At 38.8% G+C, this 15,057-nt stretch overlaps 1 protein-coding gene across 1 annotated transcript in view; it reads left to right on the plus strand.

Moving 5' to 3' along the window:
• The window catches only part of LOC126253687 (intraflagellar transport protein 172 homolog), a 305,113-nt gene that overhangs the window by 54,729 nt on the left and 235,327 nt on the right, over positions 1 to 15,057 (plus strand). Inside the window, exon 7 of the mRNA XM_049955213.1 lies at positions 11,364 to 11,531. Coding sequence (XP_049811170.1) covers positions 11,364 to 11,531 — 168 coding nt within the window. The remainder of the gene's footprint in view (positions 1 to 11,363; positions 11,532 to 15,057) is intronic.

The raw sequence follows: 15,057 nt of genomic DNA on the forward strand, positions 1-15,057 counted from the left end.
ACTTAAAGTAGTGAAGGAGTTTTGCTATTTGGGGAGCAAAATAACTGATGATGGTCGAAGTTGAGTGGATATAAAATGTAGACTGGCAATGGCAAGGAAAGCGTTTATGAAGAAGAGAAATTTGTTAACATTGAGTATAGATTTAAGTGTCAGGAAGTCATTTCTGAAAGTATTTGTATGGAGTCTAGCCATGTATGGAAATGAAACATGGACAATATCTAGTTTGGACAAGAAGAGAATAGAAGCTTTCGAAATGTGGTGCTATAGAAGAATGTTGAAGATTAGGTGGGTAGATCACGTAACTAATGAGGAGGTATTGAATAGGATTGGGGAGAAGAGAAGTTTGTGGCACAACTTGACTAGAAGAAGGGATCGGTTGGTAGGTCATGTCCTGAGGCATCAAGAGATCACCAATTTAGTACTGGAGGGCAGGGTGGAGGGTAAAAATCATAGAGGGAGACCAAGAGATGAATACACTAAGCAGATTCAGAAGGATGTAGGTTGCAGTAGGTACTGGGAGATGAAGGAGCTTGCACAATATAGATTAGCATGGAGAGCTGCATCAAACCAGTCTCAGGACTGAGGACCACAGCAACAGCAACCTGCCAATGGGTATATTTCATCAAACATAGTCTGTCAATTTGCCTGATATTTCATTGCACCTTGTGGGATTGTTTCATGAAACTGAAGAATTATTTGTCCTCATAATCTCATGAGAACTTCTTATACAGCCATTGTCTTGTCTTAAGCCACCTGGTATTATTACTACAGTGGATTTCTCTATGGCATTATATAACAACACCCAAAATTCCAATAAAAAGCTTTCAGTGCTAGTGTTTAGTGATTGATGTATGCCTAGTAGAAGGCATTTTTCTGATATGAACTTTATTTGTTCTGCAACTACTTCAAAGCAAAATTATTTGCAGGTTCAGGTCTTGCTGTTCACATATTGCTACTTCCCCACTTCCTTAGAAGCAAAATTTTGATGCAGTATTTTAAAATTGAAATCATTTGAATGTGTTGCATTATTTGAATATTGGCCCTTTCCTTACCTCCATGTAGAAGAATCTTGGAACATTTATGAGTTCAGATATTAATACCTACGTATAATAAAATAACCTTCCCTGTGGGAACCAAAATCAGTCCTGAAACATAGATCGTGTGAAAGTCAACTCACCCTCTTGATGCATGAGATTGAGGAAACCAGGTTGTTTCAGTGGTTTAGACTGTTGAAAAACTTGAATTTTAATACTTATTGATGCCTCCTAAGAAAATAATTTCTTTGGAATGTCTAACTGACCAGATTTGCAACTGAACTGAAAATTTCCTGGCTGGCCAGACTCAGCACATTATCCTGGATGAAGAGTCATTGAAGTATTATGTGGTGTGTCCCAGGAGCGTGTATTAGAACTGTTGCTGTTCACTTTATACATTAATGACTTAATGTAGGATACTAATTGCAGTATCCAGCTTTTCGATTATGCAGGCTTCCATGAGGAAATAGTACCAGGTAAAGATCTTTAAAAATATCTATTTGAAACGGAAACAGGTAACTAGGTTTTAAGGTAGAGAAATGCAAAGTTGTGCGCTTCATGAAACATGAAAGTGTGGTATCCTTTGACTGCAGGATTTATGAGTTACAGTTAAGAGTCTGAGTTACAGTTAAGAGTAACCCATTTCTCACAAATATTTGGATTGCAGGTCTGTCTGACTGATGAGAAGGTGTAACTGAAACGCTGAAAGTATTAACTAGCATACAGACAAAGAAAGATGCCAAACATCTCAGAAGAAACTGCTTAGAAAACATCAGAAACCATTTCTGAAAGCAGAACTATCAATATTCTTCAAACTCCTACACATTTATCCCATAGAGATGTTGCATATAAAATAGGCAGATGATACAACAATCTATGAATCAAAAGGAAAGAAACCTTAATATATGATACAGTAGAGTGTACCCCTGATTTGCACAATATACTGATGAGTACGGGAAGGACTTAATCATGGCCTTTTTAGATATTGAGAAGGCGTATGACAGTATCTGTAGGGACAAGCTCTGGGATGTGCTGAACGCAAAAGGGATAGATGAAGAGATAACACGAAAAGTCAGAAAAATGTATGAGGGAAGTGAGAGTTGTGTGAAAGTGGGGAGGGAACGTACTGCATGGTTCAAGCTGGAAAATGGGCTGCGACAGGGAAGTGCACTTTCGCCTTTATTGTTTATTATTGTTATAGATGAAATCCTACAGCAAGTATCAGATGCAATTGGAGATCATAAAATGAAAGCAGTGCTTTTTGCCGATGACCTGATGCTATGGGGAAATTGCGAGAAGGAGGTGCAAGAGCAGTTAGATGTATGGGAGGCAACGGCAGCACAATATGGAATGCATTTCTCTGCAAAGAAAAGTGAAATAATTGTCACAACAAGGAAGAAGAATAGGCCAAATGTGGATATAACTTGTGGAGGGGAAAAACTACAAGTGGTAGAGAACTTCAAGTACCTGGGAAGCATGATTGAAAGTAAGGGGGGAAACGCAATGGAAATAAATTAAAGGTGCAGAAAAGCAGGGCAGTTCTACAAATGCATTAGGGGGCTTATTTGGAGCAAGGAGGTGCCACAGAAATCCAAGGGAATTATATACCGAACCTACTTTGTCCCCATATTGGCATATGGAAGTGAGACATGGGTAATGCACAAAAGCGACAAAAGTAGAATACAGGCTAGTGAAATGAAGTTCCAGAGGAGCAGGTTGAGTGTAACAAGATGAGACAGATTGCAAAATGTGTATGTGAGGGAAAGACTAAAGGAGGAACCAGTACAGGACAGGATAGAAAAATCAAGACTGCAGTGGTATGGACACATGAAGAGAATGGATGAGGGAAGAATTCCAAAGAGGATGTTTGATCTGCAACTGGAGGGGAAGAGGCCCAGAGGAAGACCAAGAGATAGATGGGTGAAGGGAGTGAAGGAATGTGTGACGAGAAGAGGAGAGAACTGGACGAAGGTGGAAGAGGGGGAATGGTGGAAAGACAGAACACGATGGAGAGGCTTGTGTTCCCGACAGACCCAGCCAGTGGCTGGAAACTGTCCAAGATGATGATGATGACTGATGAGCAAAAACTTTATGACCACCTACTTAATAGCTTGTGTGTGGAGGTATGTGACATTAGATCTCTATGCACAGGTCATATAATTCGCCTAAATAACGGGCTGCTGATTTGCATATGTGGTGATGGCGTCTCATAGTGACCCGGATGGGTTCCATAGGATTTATATCAGATAAATTTGATCACTGAGACATCAATGTGAGTTCACTGTAATGCTCCTCAAACCACTGTAGCATGGTTCCGACTCTGAGACAGGGACAATCATCCTGCTGAAAGATGCCATTGCCATTGGGGAATGTATATGAAGCATGAAGGGATGCATATGGTTTTCAGCTGTCAGCATGTCTTTGATTATTACCACGATGCGAGTGCAGGAGAATGTATCCCATAGCATAATACTGCTCCCATCAGCCTGCTTCTTTGGAGTGCTGGACATTTCGAGGTACCATTCACCTCAGTGACGGTGTTAGTGGAGATGACCATTGACCTAGTGTAGCTAAGATGTGATTCACCCAAAGATCTGGCACATTTCCTTTGATCTACCTGAATCCTGATGGTCTTGTGCCCACTGCAGTCGTAGTTGATGATTTCATTGGGTCAAAATGTGCACATTTGGGGGTGGTCTACTGTAGAGCTCCATGTTCAACAATGTATGATGAATGGTATGCCCTGAATCACTTGCACATGCAGTAGTATTGTGCTGTTTCGGCAGAGATGCCTCAGATCATGATCTATCCTACTTTACAGAGCAGACAAGCCTCTGTATCCCTTGACCATGAAGAATTGTGGACAGCCAACCATATAGCACCCAGTGGTAGTTTCACTGTCCTTCTACCTCTTTCTGTGCAGGCTTACGACAATAGCAAGCTAACATTTGACTAGCTTTGCCATTTTCAAGATATTTTTCCACAGGCTCTGTTTAATAATAATCTACCCTTCATCAAAGTTGCTCATCTCAATGAATTTCCCCATCTGCAGCCTGTATCTTCACTAGGGTGATCCCCCATCTGTGCCCACTTCACTTACATACTTTTGTTATTGTATCATGTGCCCACAATGCCACCAGGCTGCATCCAATGTCACAGTGGGCAGTGGTCATAATGTTTTGGCTTATAAGTGTATTCATGTTGCTGTAGATAATACACTAATGTATGGTTTAATTAGAGACAAGTTTGTAATAGAGTTATCCTTGTGATGCAAAGACTAATTATGGCATGGATGCTACACTACAATGAAAGTTGTGAGAACTCATGCTGATACATAACTACTCAGAACCTGTACTCATCCCACAGTGATTACCTGAAGTACTCATCCCACAGTGATTATCTGAAGTGGAATAAGAGGTGAACAGTTCACTCAACACCATCTCAGATACGCGTAATAGAACTGAGATCAGGTAGTTCTCAGAGGCCTGGCATATGACCTTATTTACAAAGAATGTTTATTAAAAAACAATGAAAGAATAAAAATTTAAAAAAATCTTGTATTACATTTTTGGCTGGGGAGTTGCCTCGATGTCCAGCCAGTTAAATCGCAAATACTGTCTTTATTCAAACCCATTATACACATTTCCTATATGAAGTGTCATTGTAATTGTTTGTGTAGGTGACAAGGGTAGGTTAATGTTGTGTGTAATTTTGAGTCTTGTATTGATGGCGAGAATGATGGTAATAAGAAAAAGAAGGCTGAGGATGAAACCTTAAGATAGCACATAGTATATATATCCTAGCAATGAAAATAATACTAGTACCGGGAATTGCCTAAGTACTGTGTACACGAATACATAGAGTGCTCTTAGTGAACTGTACCAAGGGGAACACAGAGCTAAACATTCCCATGCAGTGGATAGGTCATTCATTCATTGTGTCCTGTAGATCTACTATAAAGAACCTTCAGAGGCATGGAAGTCAAGGTATATAGTAATAAAAATTGAAGAAACTGTTATAAACTGTATACTAATAATAAATTTGTTGAACTATTATAAACTGTCGAGAATGAGATTTTCACTATGCAGTGGAGTGTGTGCTGATATGAAACTTCCTGGCAGATTAAAACTGTCTTCCCGACCGAGACTCGAACTCGGGACCTCAGTAGCTCAGATGGTAGAGCACTTGCCTGCGAAAGGCAAAGGTCCCGAGTTCGAGTCTCGGTCGGGCACACAGTTTTAATCTGTTATAAACTTTGTTTGTTAATTCAAGCTAAATGTAATATAACAAAATTTGGCAGGAATACTACTACTACCAAGAAAGCTGTTGCTTGTGCTGTTATATTAAATCTCTGCTATTGCTAGCTTACGATCTACATTACCACATTGAACCCTATCATAGAACAATAATTATCCATGAGGAATAAGAATAGAGCCAAGGTTACAATAAGTATTGTTACTTGTTGTCTAGCTGACATTAATCTTCAGTCCTAGAATATAGGCAAACAAATAATTTTGTAGTGGGAGTTGCCAAAAGAAACATTTTTAGTTTTCCTTTGAATTTGTGGGACCAATTGCTTGTTTTATGTCTAATTGAGACTAGGTAAAGATCATTCCAAGAAAACATAGATTGTCACTCTGAAACACAGATGAAGGAGCAAAACTGACAGGGATGTTTTCTGTGTCTTTTATTGTGGTTTTGTAAATCACAGTTCAATCCAGATATTTTTTATTATCAGGAATAAGTAATATTACAGGTACTGTACTATGTGTAAGAATTCTAACACCTTTGAAGAGTCCTGTACAATTTGTGTGGTTATTTCCTGTACAAAAATCATGTACTGCTCATTTGCTGGCAGAATACTTTCTTTAATGTAGTTTCAGTGCCCTAGAAGATAATTCTGTTGGACAACAGTTAGTGGACAGAAGCAAAGTAAGCCATTATCTTGGTTTTCAACTCAAAAGGGACACTCCCCATTGCACCGCTCTCAGATTTAGTGGTAAGAGGACCCAGTGGACAGCCCGTCAAAAACTGAACACAGATCAAACATGAAAACATGAAGAAAGTGTACTGGACTGTGAAAAAAAAGCAAAATAAAAATGGAAGGACAAGAAGTGCAATATAGTGCAGCCAGGAAGACAAATGGAGTTGTGGTAAAGGGGCTGGACTGTCAAGTGGGCAAGCCATGTTCAAACCTACCTTTTGCCAATATTATCATTTTTTTTCCCGCTGTTTGCTTTATTCAAATTTGTGTCTATGTCTTGGTGTAACATCCATTTGCAACAGTGAGGTGTAAGGTAGGGACCTATAATGACAATTGATTCTGCACAACTACTCTATTAGCATCCAAAGCACCTAGGTTGTTCGACTGGTAAGTGAGTGAGATATGCCTCCTTGCCCGATATATGTGTTCATGTGAATGTGAATGTGATCTCTCCCAAGAAAATGACGAATAATAGTTTATCACATAAGTTGCAACAAATGGATGCAACAGTTCCACAATTGTGCAGTTTTTCTGTGCTCTGTCAGAACATATGTTTTCAACATTTTTGAAGTTTTATTCTGTTTTGGAAGTCTGTATTCTGGAATTCTTTTGTTTTAATATAGTTCGCACCCATTTATTTATTGTTTTCATTTCTGTGAGATGTCTATGTGATATCTCGCTTACTCTTACTATTTATCAAGTTTACTTGCAATGGTAGTGTATTCTTACCACGTGACTCATATTCTGTAACCAGTGTATCATATGACAACTATCAAGACTACAGAAACAGAACAAACATTTCAATGATGGACAGACAGATCATAATGTTGTGGAAAAAAAAAGAAAAAAAAATTGGCATGAGCGAATTTTGAACACACCTTGCCCATGTGGCAATCCAACACCACGTCTGCTTACCCATGACACTATTGTTGATTCATGTTGCTCTTTATTGCACTTCTTGTTCATAGGCTGTTCACTGTTTCTATTTTCCTTTTTTTCTCATAGTTCAGAACGCTTCTTCCTGTTTTCATGCTTGATCTGTGTTCAGGTTTGACGGGTTATCCACTGGGCCATCTTACCACTAAATCTGAAGGGGGTGCAATGGGGAGTATCCCTTGTCAGTACAATGAGCCATATTTATAAGTGCAATACATGTTAAACTGAACATCTTCGTAAGTTTATTCCTCACTCTTTCCTTATCATTTCTGGACTGAAGGTGGAAGAGTGCTTACACTGTACCATTATTGACCTACATCTCTGATGCCTTCCCCTTCATCATTGTCTACCCTAATCTTCACTACAGATGGGTCTCTCCCTCAGCCAGGGGTCTGAGTGACTCGCCCTTGATTTCTAACCTTCCTTAACATATCCCTCTATCAACCTTGATGGAGGTGCTACTTGTTCTGAATGCCAGGTAATGTGACCTTTTTACTGTTAAATGTGTCTTATTGATGGTACTATGCCTCCTGTTGGTGAGTAATGAACAGTAATTCTGTTTCATAGTTTATTAGTTTTCTTGATTGTTTTTTCCTCTGATACAATATTATATAATATGAGTCTCTTTGTTGTAAACAAGATGTCGGTCAAGTCTCTCTCTAATACATTTATATTTACGCTACTGATTACTATTTATGTGTCATTAGAAAACAGATTTTGAACAGTTTTTTGAACTCATGAAAAGTTATTTATGTAGGTGTGGGAAAAGGGTACACTTAACACTCAACACTGTGAGACGGTTCATTTTATGGCCTTCCATTATGATGCGGATTGTCAGTGTGGCTTTCTGCCTTGTATTACAGAAGTTAGACTGCCTGGTTCACACAACCAAAGACCTTGACAAGGTAACAGAATATATGTAGTGTAGTCTTTCTTGTTCAGCTTTGCCAACCAGAATGATCACAATCAATAGTGAGATTTGCTCTCACTCCGTGAGGTTTGAGGTTTTTCCTAGGACGTTAGCGTATTGGGTGGTGTATAGGATACTGTTTTAATTATTCCAAATTATTTCATCTGATTGATGTTATTTTGTTTAGTCTCATTTAATAATACTGTGTCGTCAGTGTTCCCTTTATTTTATCTTTTTGTTGATTGAAGAAGTTTTGTAATGATATGACTCATTTATAATGTCTGCTGAGGGTTCTTTTATGCTGCTAATGCAGTCTTTTAGTATACACATTGGAACTTCATCTAAACCTGTGGATGATATACTCTTGAATTTATGTACAATGCTACTGATTTCCTCTCCATTTGTGGGTAGCAGTAGCATTGTGTGGGATACATAGTTCTTTGCCATTGTGTGTTGTGTTTTATGAAGCTTTCCTTGCAGTTTTGTTGCTATATTACTAAAGTAGTTGTTTATAAAGTTTGCCAGGCCCTTAGGATTATCTATTAAACTACCTTTATTTCTAATTTTTATGTTCACCTGCTTCGATATTGGCTACAGCCTCCACCAAAACACGACAGCCGAGCTCTTGTCGCTGAACACTTAACTGTCAGTGCTGAAACGTATATAAGGGGATTTTATTTTTTCGAAGGTCTGTTCTTAAGTTGCCCAAGTATACTCGGGATTGTACGTTTCTGTCAAAATAAAAACAAGATTACTTGGGCTTTTATGTTAATGGGTTAAAGCACAGATCCTCAAAGTGCTCAGTATTTTAAAGCATATAAATTGCAAAATATGGGAAGCAGAAAGAATATGCCTACTTTAATTTTATAGAGCCTTGTATGATCCTGGGTCAGTATGATTTATGGGTCTGTTGATCAGCTGATTTGAAGATCCTTGCTATGGTTCCCCATAAAGGAAACAGGCTGAGCACAGGGATACCTAGAACCAGTTCCACTCTTACCCTGTGTGCGGATGCTAGTCAACTACCACTTTATATCAGCCTGCTGCTGCTCATCTTGCGACAGCCGTGTAAGACCTCCTCCGTGTCACAATCGTCTCCACACCGTACCATTGCTTCCTCAGCAATAACCATTTGTGATCCATGTGGTCCTTTGAGATTTGTGCAAAGAGCTGTATTTTGGATATTGGTGTGCAAATATTAATGTTTCATGATAAGGTTTGGGCTTCCTAAGAGGCCCAGAGCTATTTTAGCTATGACAATTTTTATAAAACATAGCAAACTGGTGCTGTTTTCAAATATACTTTTAGCAGTATTCTACAAAAACACCACAATTCTGTTCTAGTGAGCACTGATGGTTTTAAATAGGGGAACTCTTTTGGCAGCTCACTCGTTTTTCCTGAGTATTTCTCACGGATTTGGCTCTCACGGATTTGGCTCTGTATGACATTATTGTCAGATCCATTGATTTCTACTCCAGAAAGACTTTATATAACTTGTGGGGTGTGTATTTCAGAACATCATATTTTAACTGAGTATATTTTATAATGCAACAAAAGGCAGCAGTAAATCTGGGTTGGGACTTCCCTCTGTTTTATCTGACAATGAGGAGTCTGTGGTGTGGGTTTTAAAATTTCGTGAAGTGTCCAGACTCCACCCTCCAGGTTGAAGGTTTAATTTTTGCAGAGAGGTTGGAGTATCCACTTTTAGTAAAACAATCAGCCAGCCATATGTATCCACTGTAGTAAGTTCTAAGACAAATAACTAAATACCACGAATGAATAATCAGAACAGGGCAGCAATTGATGGATGCCATGTTCTAGTGCAAACAGTCAAATGATTATAATTTAAGAAAAATTGGATAATTTATTCAAGAGAAAGAGCTTCACAAACTGAGCAAGTCAGTAACACATTGGTCCATCTCTGGCACTTACGCAAGCAGTTATTCAGCTTGGCATTTACTATAGAGTTGTTGGATGTCCTCCTTTGGAATATCATGCCAAATTCTGCCCTGTTGGGGCATTAGATCGACAAACTACTGAGCTGGTTGGACGGCCCTATCCACAATGCTCCAAACATTCTCATTTGGACATAGATCTAGCAACCTTGCTGGCCAAGATAGGGTTTGGCAAGCAAGAAGCCAAGCAGTAAAAACTCTCGCCATGTGCAGAGGGCCATTATATTTCTGAAATGTAAGCGTGGAAGCCCATGATGGCTTGCCATGAAGGGCAACAAAATGGGGCGTAGAATCTCGTTGACGTACCACTATGCTGTAATGCTGTAAGAGTCCTGTGGATGACAACCAAAGGGGTCTTACTATGAAAAGAATTGACAACCCAGGCCATCACTGTGGGTTGTCAGGCTTATGGGTGACAGATTTATATACCACCGCTGTCTAGGGCATTTCCAGACACATGGTGTGGAATCTCATTGGATGATGTAGAATTGTCTTCAATGATTAGTCCCACTTTGAAATGAGCCCCGCTGACTAGCAAAGATGTGTTTGGAGATGCCCCGGACAGTCGTGGGATACCAACCTGAGTGTCATTTGTCCAGGGCATTTCCAGACAGGTCTTTGGCCTGAATTCTCATTGCCTGAAGTAGAATTGTCTTCAGTGATGAGTCCTGCTTCGAAATGCGTCCCAGTGACCAGCAAAAATGTGTCCACAGATGCCCCAGACAGTGGTGGGATACCAACCTGACTTTTGCCAGCCATACAGCTTGACAGGCAAGAGTGATGGTCTGGGTTTCCATTTCTATTCATAGCAGGATCCCTTTGGTTGTCACCCATGGAACTCTTACAGCACAGTGGTATGTCAGTGAGATTCTACACCCTATTTTGTCGCCCTTCATGGCAACCCTATCTTGGCGAGCCAGGTTGCCCCATCTCTCCACAATTGACAATATTTGGAGCATTGTGGATAGGGCCATCCAACCAGTGTGGGAGTTTAACAATCTAAACCAACTGGACAGAATTTTGCATGATACTCCTCAGGAGAGCACTCAAACATTGTATCAATCAATGCCATGCCAAATAACTACTAGCACAAGGGCCAGAGATGGACCAACGCATTATTGGCTTGCTCAGTATGTGAAACTCTTTTTCTTAAATAAATTGTCCAATTTTTTTGAAACTGAAATTATTTGTTTGTCTGCACATGTACATCCATCTACAGATTTCTGTCCCATTTCGTTAATTACATTGTGGTGCATTGTCTCCAACATATGATAAGCTTTTATTGTTTATGTGTGTAAAGGAGAAGCGGAGGGCAGCTGCTCATGTGTGTTTCAATACATAGTAAGCTTTAGGAAGTACTTTTTTGTCATTCTGATATTATTTTTTAAGCACATTACATCATTTTAACAACATTTGTCTCATCATACTTGCATTGTCATCATCATCATCGTTTAGCTAAGTATATTGAGTCAGTTACATTTCAGTGGCTATTTACTGTGTTAACTATTTTGTGCAATAAAGATCACTATTGGAAATGTTAACAGGATACGTGTCTATAACTGGAGTCCTCGAAAAATGACCTGGGAAGAGACTAAGCCTAAGGAGATAGCTAACATGTATACAGTCACAGCGCTTGCATGGAAACGTGATGGTTCTCGAGTAGCCTGTGGAACTTTGTGTGGTGCTGTAGAGCTCTTTGAGTCTGTGCTAAAGTAAGTAATTTTTTCTACACTATAATTGTTTTTTTCCTTTTTAGTAAAGGTTAATATTGAGTCACAGTCCATGACACACTGGAGGTGCTACTTGCATGAATAATTTTTATATTAAAAAACTGTTTCACACATATTGTTCTATGCAATTTACTATTACATTTCAGTCTGTTACTTTATTTGCACACTTCTACACAAAACCTTTTTTACCATTGTTAAGTAATAGACAACATATTGAAATGTAATTCCTTCTTTACTGTTTTCATGCTGGACTCAGACTTTAATTTATTGTTTGTGAATTGCAGATTAAAACTGAAAAAAACTGAAAAAATAGGTAGGAAACTAAAGAGATGGGACCTGGATAAATTGAAGGAACAAGAGATTACTGAGAGTTCAGAAGGGACATTAGGCAACAGTTAACTGAATCCAGGGAAATTAATACAACAGAAAACAAGTGGGTAGCTTTGAGATATGAAATAGTGAAGGAAGTAGAGGATAAAATATGTAAAAAGACAAGGTGTAGTAGAAATCCTTTTATAATACAGGAGAATCTGAATTTAATTGGCAAGAGGAGAAAATATAAAAATGAAACAAATGAAGAAGTTGAAATATGTACAGATGTCTAAAAAATTAGATTGTCATAAAAGGCAAAATGGCTAAGCAGGAATGCTATGAGGACAAAGGCAAGGCTGTAGACAGGACTGGTTTAAGACTCAAGCAGCACAAGTGGCTACTTGGGTGCCAAGCTGTGAGGAGTCCCATAGGTGTGCAATTGCAAAATATGTAGACAGGCAGTATTATAAAGAGAAGCAAAGACTGATACAGGTGAATGTGTATGAATGATTGGGTGAGGGGGGTTGGGGTCAAATTATACGTCATTAGTGTTGAAAACATAGAGGTGGGGCATCGAATGATGTGTCACTTGTGTGGGAAAATATTCTCGAACCAGCCCTGGCTGTAGAAGCACGCTTGTGTGCAAAAATATTCTAGAACTGTCCCTGTCTGTAGAAGCATGTGTAACTAGGTGAAAGCAAGATCAGCGTGTAGGAAAATTACTTTTAATTGAAACAGAGAAATCTGAGAAGTTCATGAAATCTGTCCCTTGGCATAACATCTTTGATAATTGTAGGAATGTGACCACAGGTCATCTGCAGACATACCTTTGGTATATATGACTCCCAGAGCACATATGATAGCTATCAATTTTTTCAGTTCTTCAAGTGACATGTTCCAGTCATTGTTCCTCTGTATTTTTCAAGCATTTGATTCTATGTATTCCTTCAAATCATACCATTGCTACATCAGTGGTATCTTCTCTCTCCTTCAGAGTGTTCATAGTTGATCTTCTTCCAGAAGATGAAAGACTAGCAATCCCCCACCCTAGTGTTTTACTTTGTAGAGGCATGCAGCTGGGCCTGCTGTGATGAATGAGGTGAGGATTGATGCAGATCAGCATCTGAATCCTCCTGCACCAATACCTCCTCATCCACAATGTCTTCATCTTTATCTTCACTTTCTTCTGGTAAAAAAGTAATTATTTTCATCAGTGAAGTCAATTTCCAAATCAACGTCGGAATTTTCTAAGAAATGTAACATTTCATCATCAGAAATTTTACGCTGATAAGACATGTTAGAAAAGACCTTTCATGGACAAAAAGTATTACCTGAATGACACGATATAAACCGTGGCAGACTGTAATGCTTGTGTGCCAAGATACAACAGTGAGCAGCAGCAACTCTGCATGATTGTTGATTGTTGCTGCTTTATTTTTGGATTATTTATGTATATTGAGAGGAGAAATTACAGGGGTGCCAAAGTGACTTCTTCTGCTGTTCCAGTTGTATAGAATGAAATGTCCAAGGAAATATAAATATTATGTAAATCCTCATATATGCCATCATAAAGAGGAGAGAAAATTCATATGGTTTCATCATTGAAGAAAAAAATTGCATATGACATTGAAAAAAAAATGTGGTAAGTTTAATTGTGACCCCTTCCACCATCCTAGTGTTAAAGAAATCTTTGGAGAAAAGAGAAGCAGCTGAGTAAATATCAAGAGCTTAGCTGGAAAGCCAGTACTAAGTAAAGAAGGAAGATGGGAAAGCTAATAGGTGGAAAGAATGTATAAAAGGGCTGTACAGGGGAAATGAACTTGAAAGCAATATTATAGAATGGGAAGAGGAAGTAAATAAAGATGAGATGGTAGATATGGCATTACGAGAAGAATTTGACAGAACAGTGAAAGACCTGAGTCAAAACAAAGTTCCTGGAGTGAATGACAGTCCCTTGAAATTATTGAGATCTTTTGGAGAGCAAGTCATGACAAAACTATTCCTCATGGCATGCAAGATATGTCGCCGAAGTGGCGTCAAGTCGAAAGACTTGCACCAGGTGAATGGTCTACCCAACAGGAGGCCCTAGTCACACGACTTTTATATTTACCTCCCTAAACTGACATGAAAGAATTACTCTTTGAGCACTGGTAGATTTACACAGTATATAAGACGTTCAGGGGTTGGATGTATGCTAAAGAACACATAGACAGAGGATGAAGGGAACTACAGACATGTCACCCTGATATCATTATTTAAAAAATAATAGATTTAATCATGAATGGCAGTTTATTGAATTACCTGAACAAATATAACCTTATCAGCATAACAGTTTGACTTTTAAAAGTAAAATAAGTGCAGACAGAATTTGAAGAAGTGGTACTTAATGATACAGATAATGTTGTTGTTGTTGTGGTGTCCAGGTCAGGGACTGATTAGATGCAGCTCTCCATGCTACTCTATCCTGTGCAAGCTTCTTCATCTGCAAGTAACAACTGCAACCTACATCCTTCTGAATCTCCTTAGTGTATTCATTTCTTGGTCTCTCTCTACGAATTTTATCCTCTACACTACCCTTCAATACTAAATTGGTGATCCCTTGATGCCTCAGAACATGTCCTACCAACCTATCCCTTCTTCTAGTCAAGTTGTGCACAAATTCCTCTTTTACCCAGTTCTGTTCAGTGCCTCCTCATTAGTTACATGAACTACCCATCTAATCTTCAGCATTCTTCTATAGCACCACATTCCGAATGCTTCTATTATCTTCTTGTCTATACTATTTATCGCCCATGTTTCACTTCCATACATGGCTACAATCCATACAAATACTTTCAGAAAAGACTTCCTGACACTTAAATCTATACTCGATGTTAACAAATTTCTCTTCTTCAAAAACGCTTTCCTTCCCATTGCCAGTCTACATTTTATATACTCTCTGTTTCGACTATCATCAGTTATTTTGCTCCCCAAATAGCAAAACTCAATTACTACTTTAAGTGTCTCATTTCCTAATCTAATTCCCTCAGCATTACCTGATTTAATTCGACTAGATTCCATTATCCTCATTTTGCTTTTGTTGATGTTCCCATATCTTCCTTTCAAGACACTGTCCATTCTGTTCAACCGCTCTTCCAGATCCTTTGCTGTCGCTGACAGAATTACAATGTCATCGGCAAACCTCAAAGTTTTTATT

Source organism: Schistocerca nitens, chromosome 4, assembly GCF_023898315.1.
Source record: "Schistocerca nitens isolate TAMUIC-IGC-003100 chromosome 4, iqSchNite1.1, whole genome shotgun sequence".
Lineage (NCBI taxonomy): Eukaryota > Metazoa > Arthropoda > Insecta > Orthoptera > Acrididae > Schistocerca > Schistocerca nitens.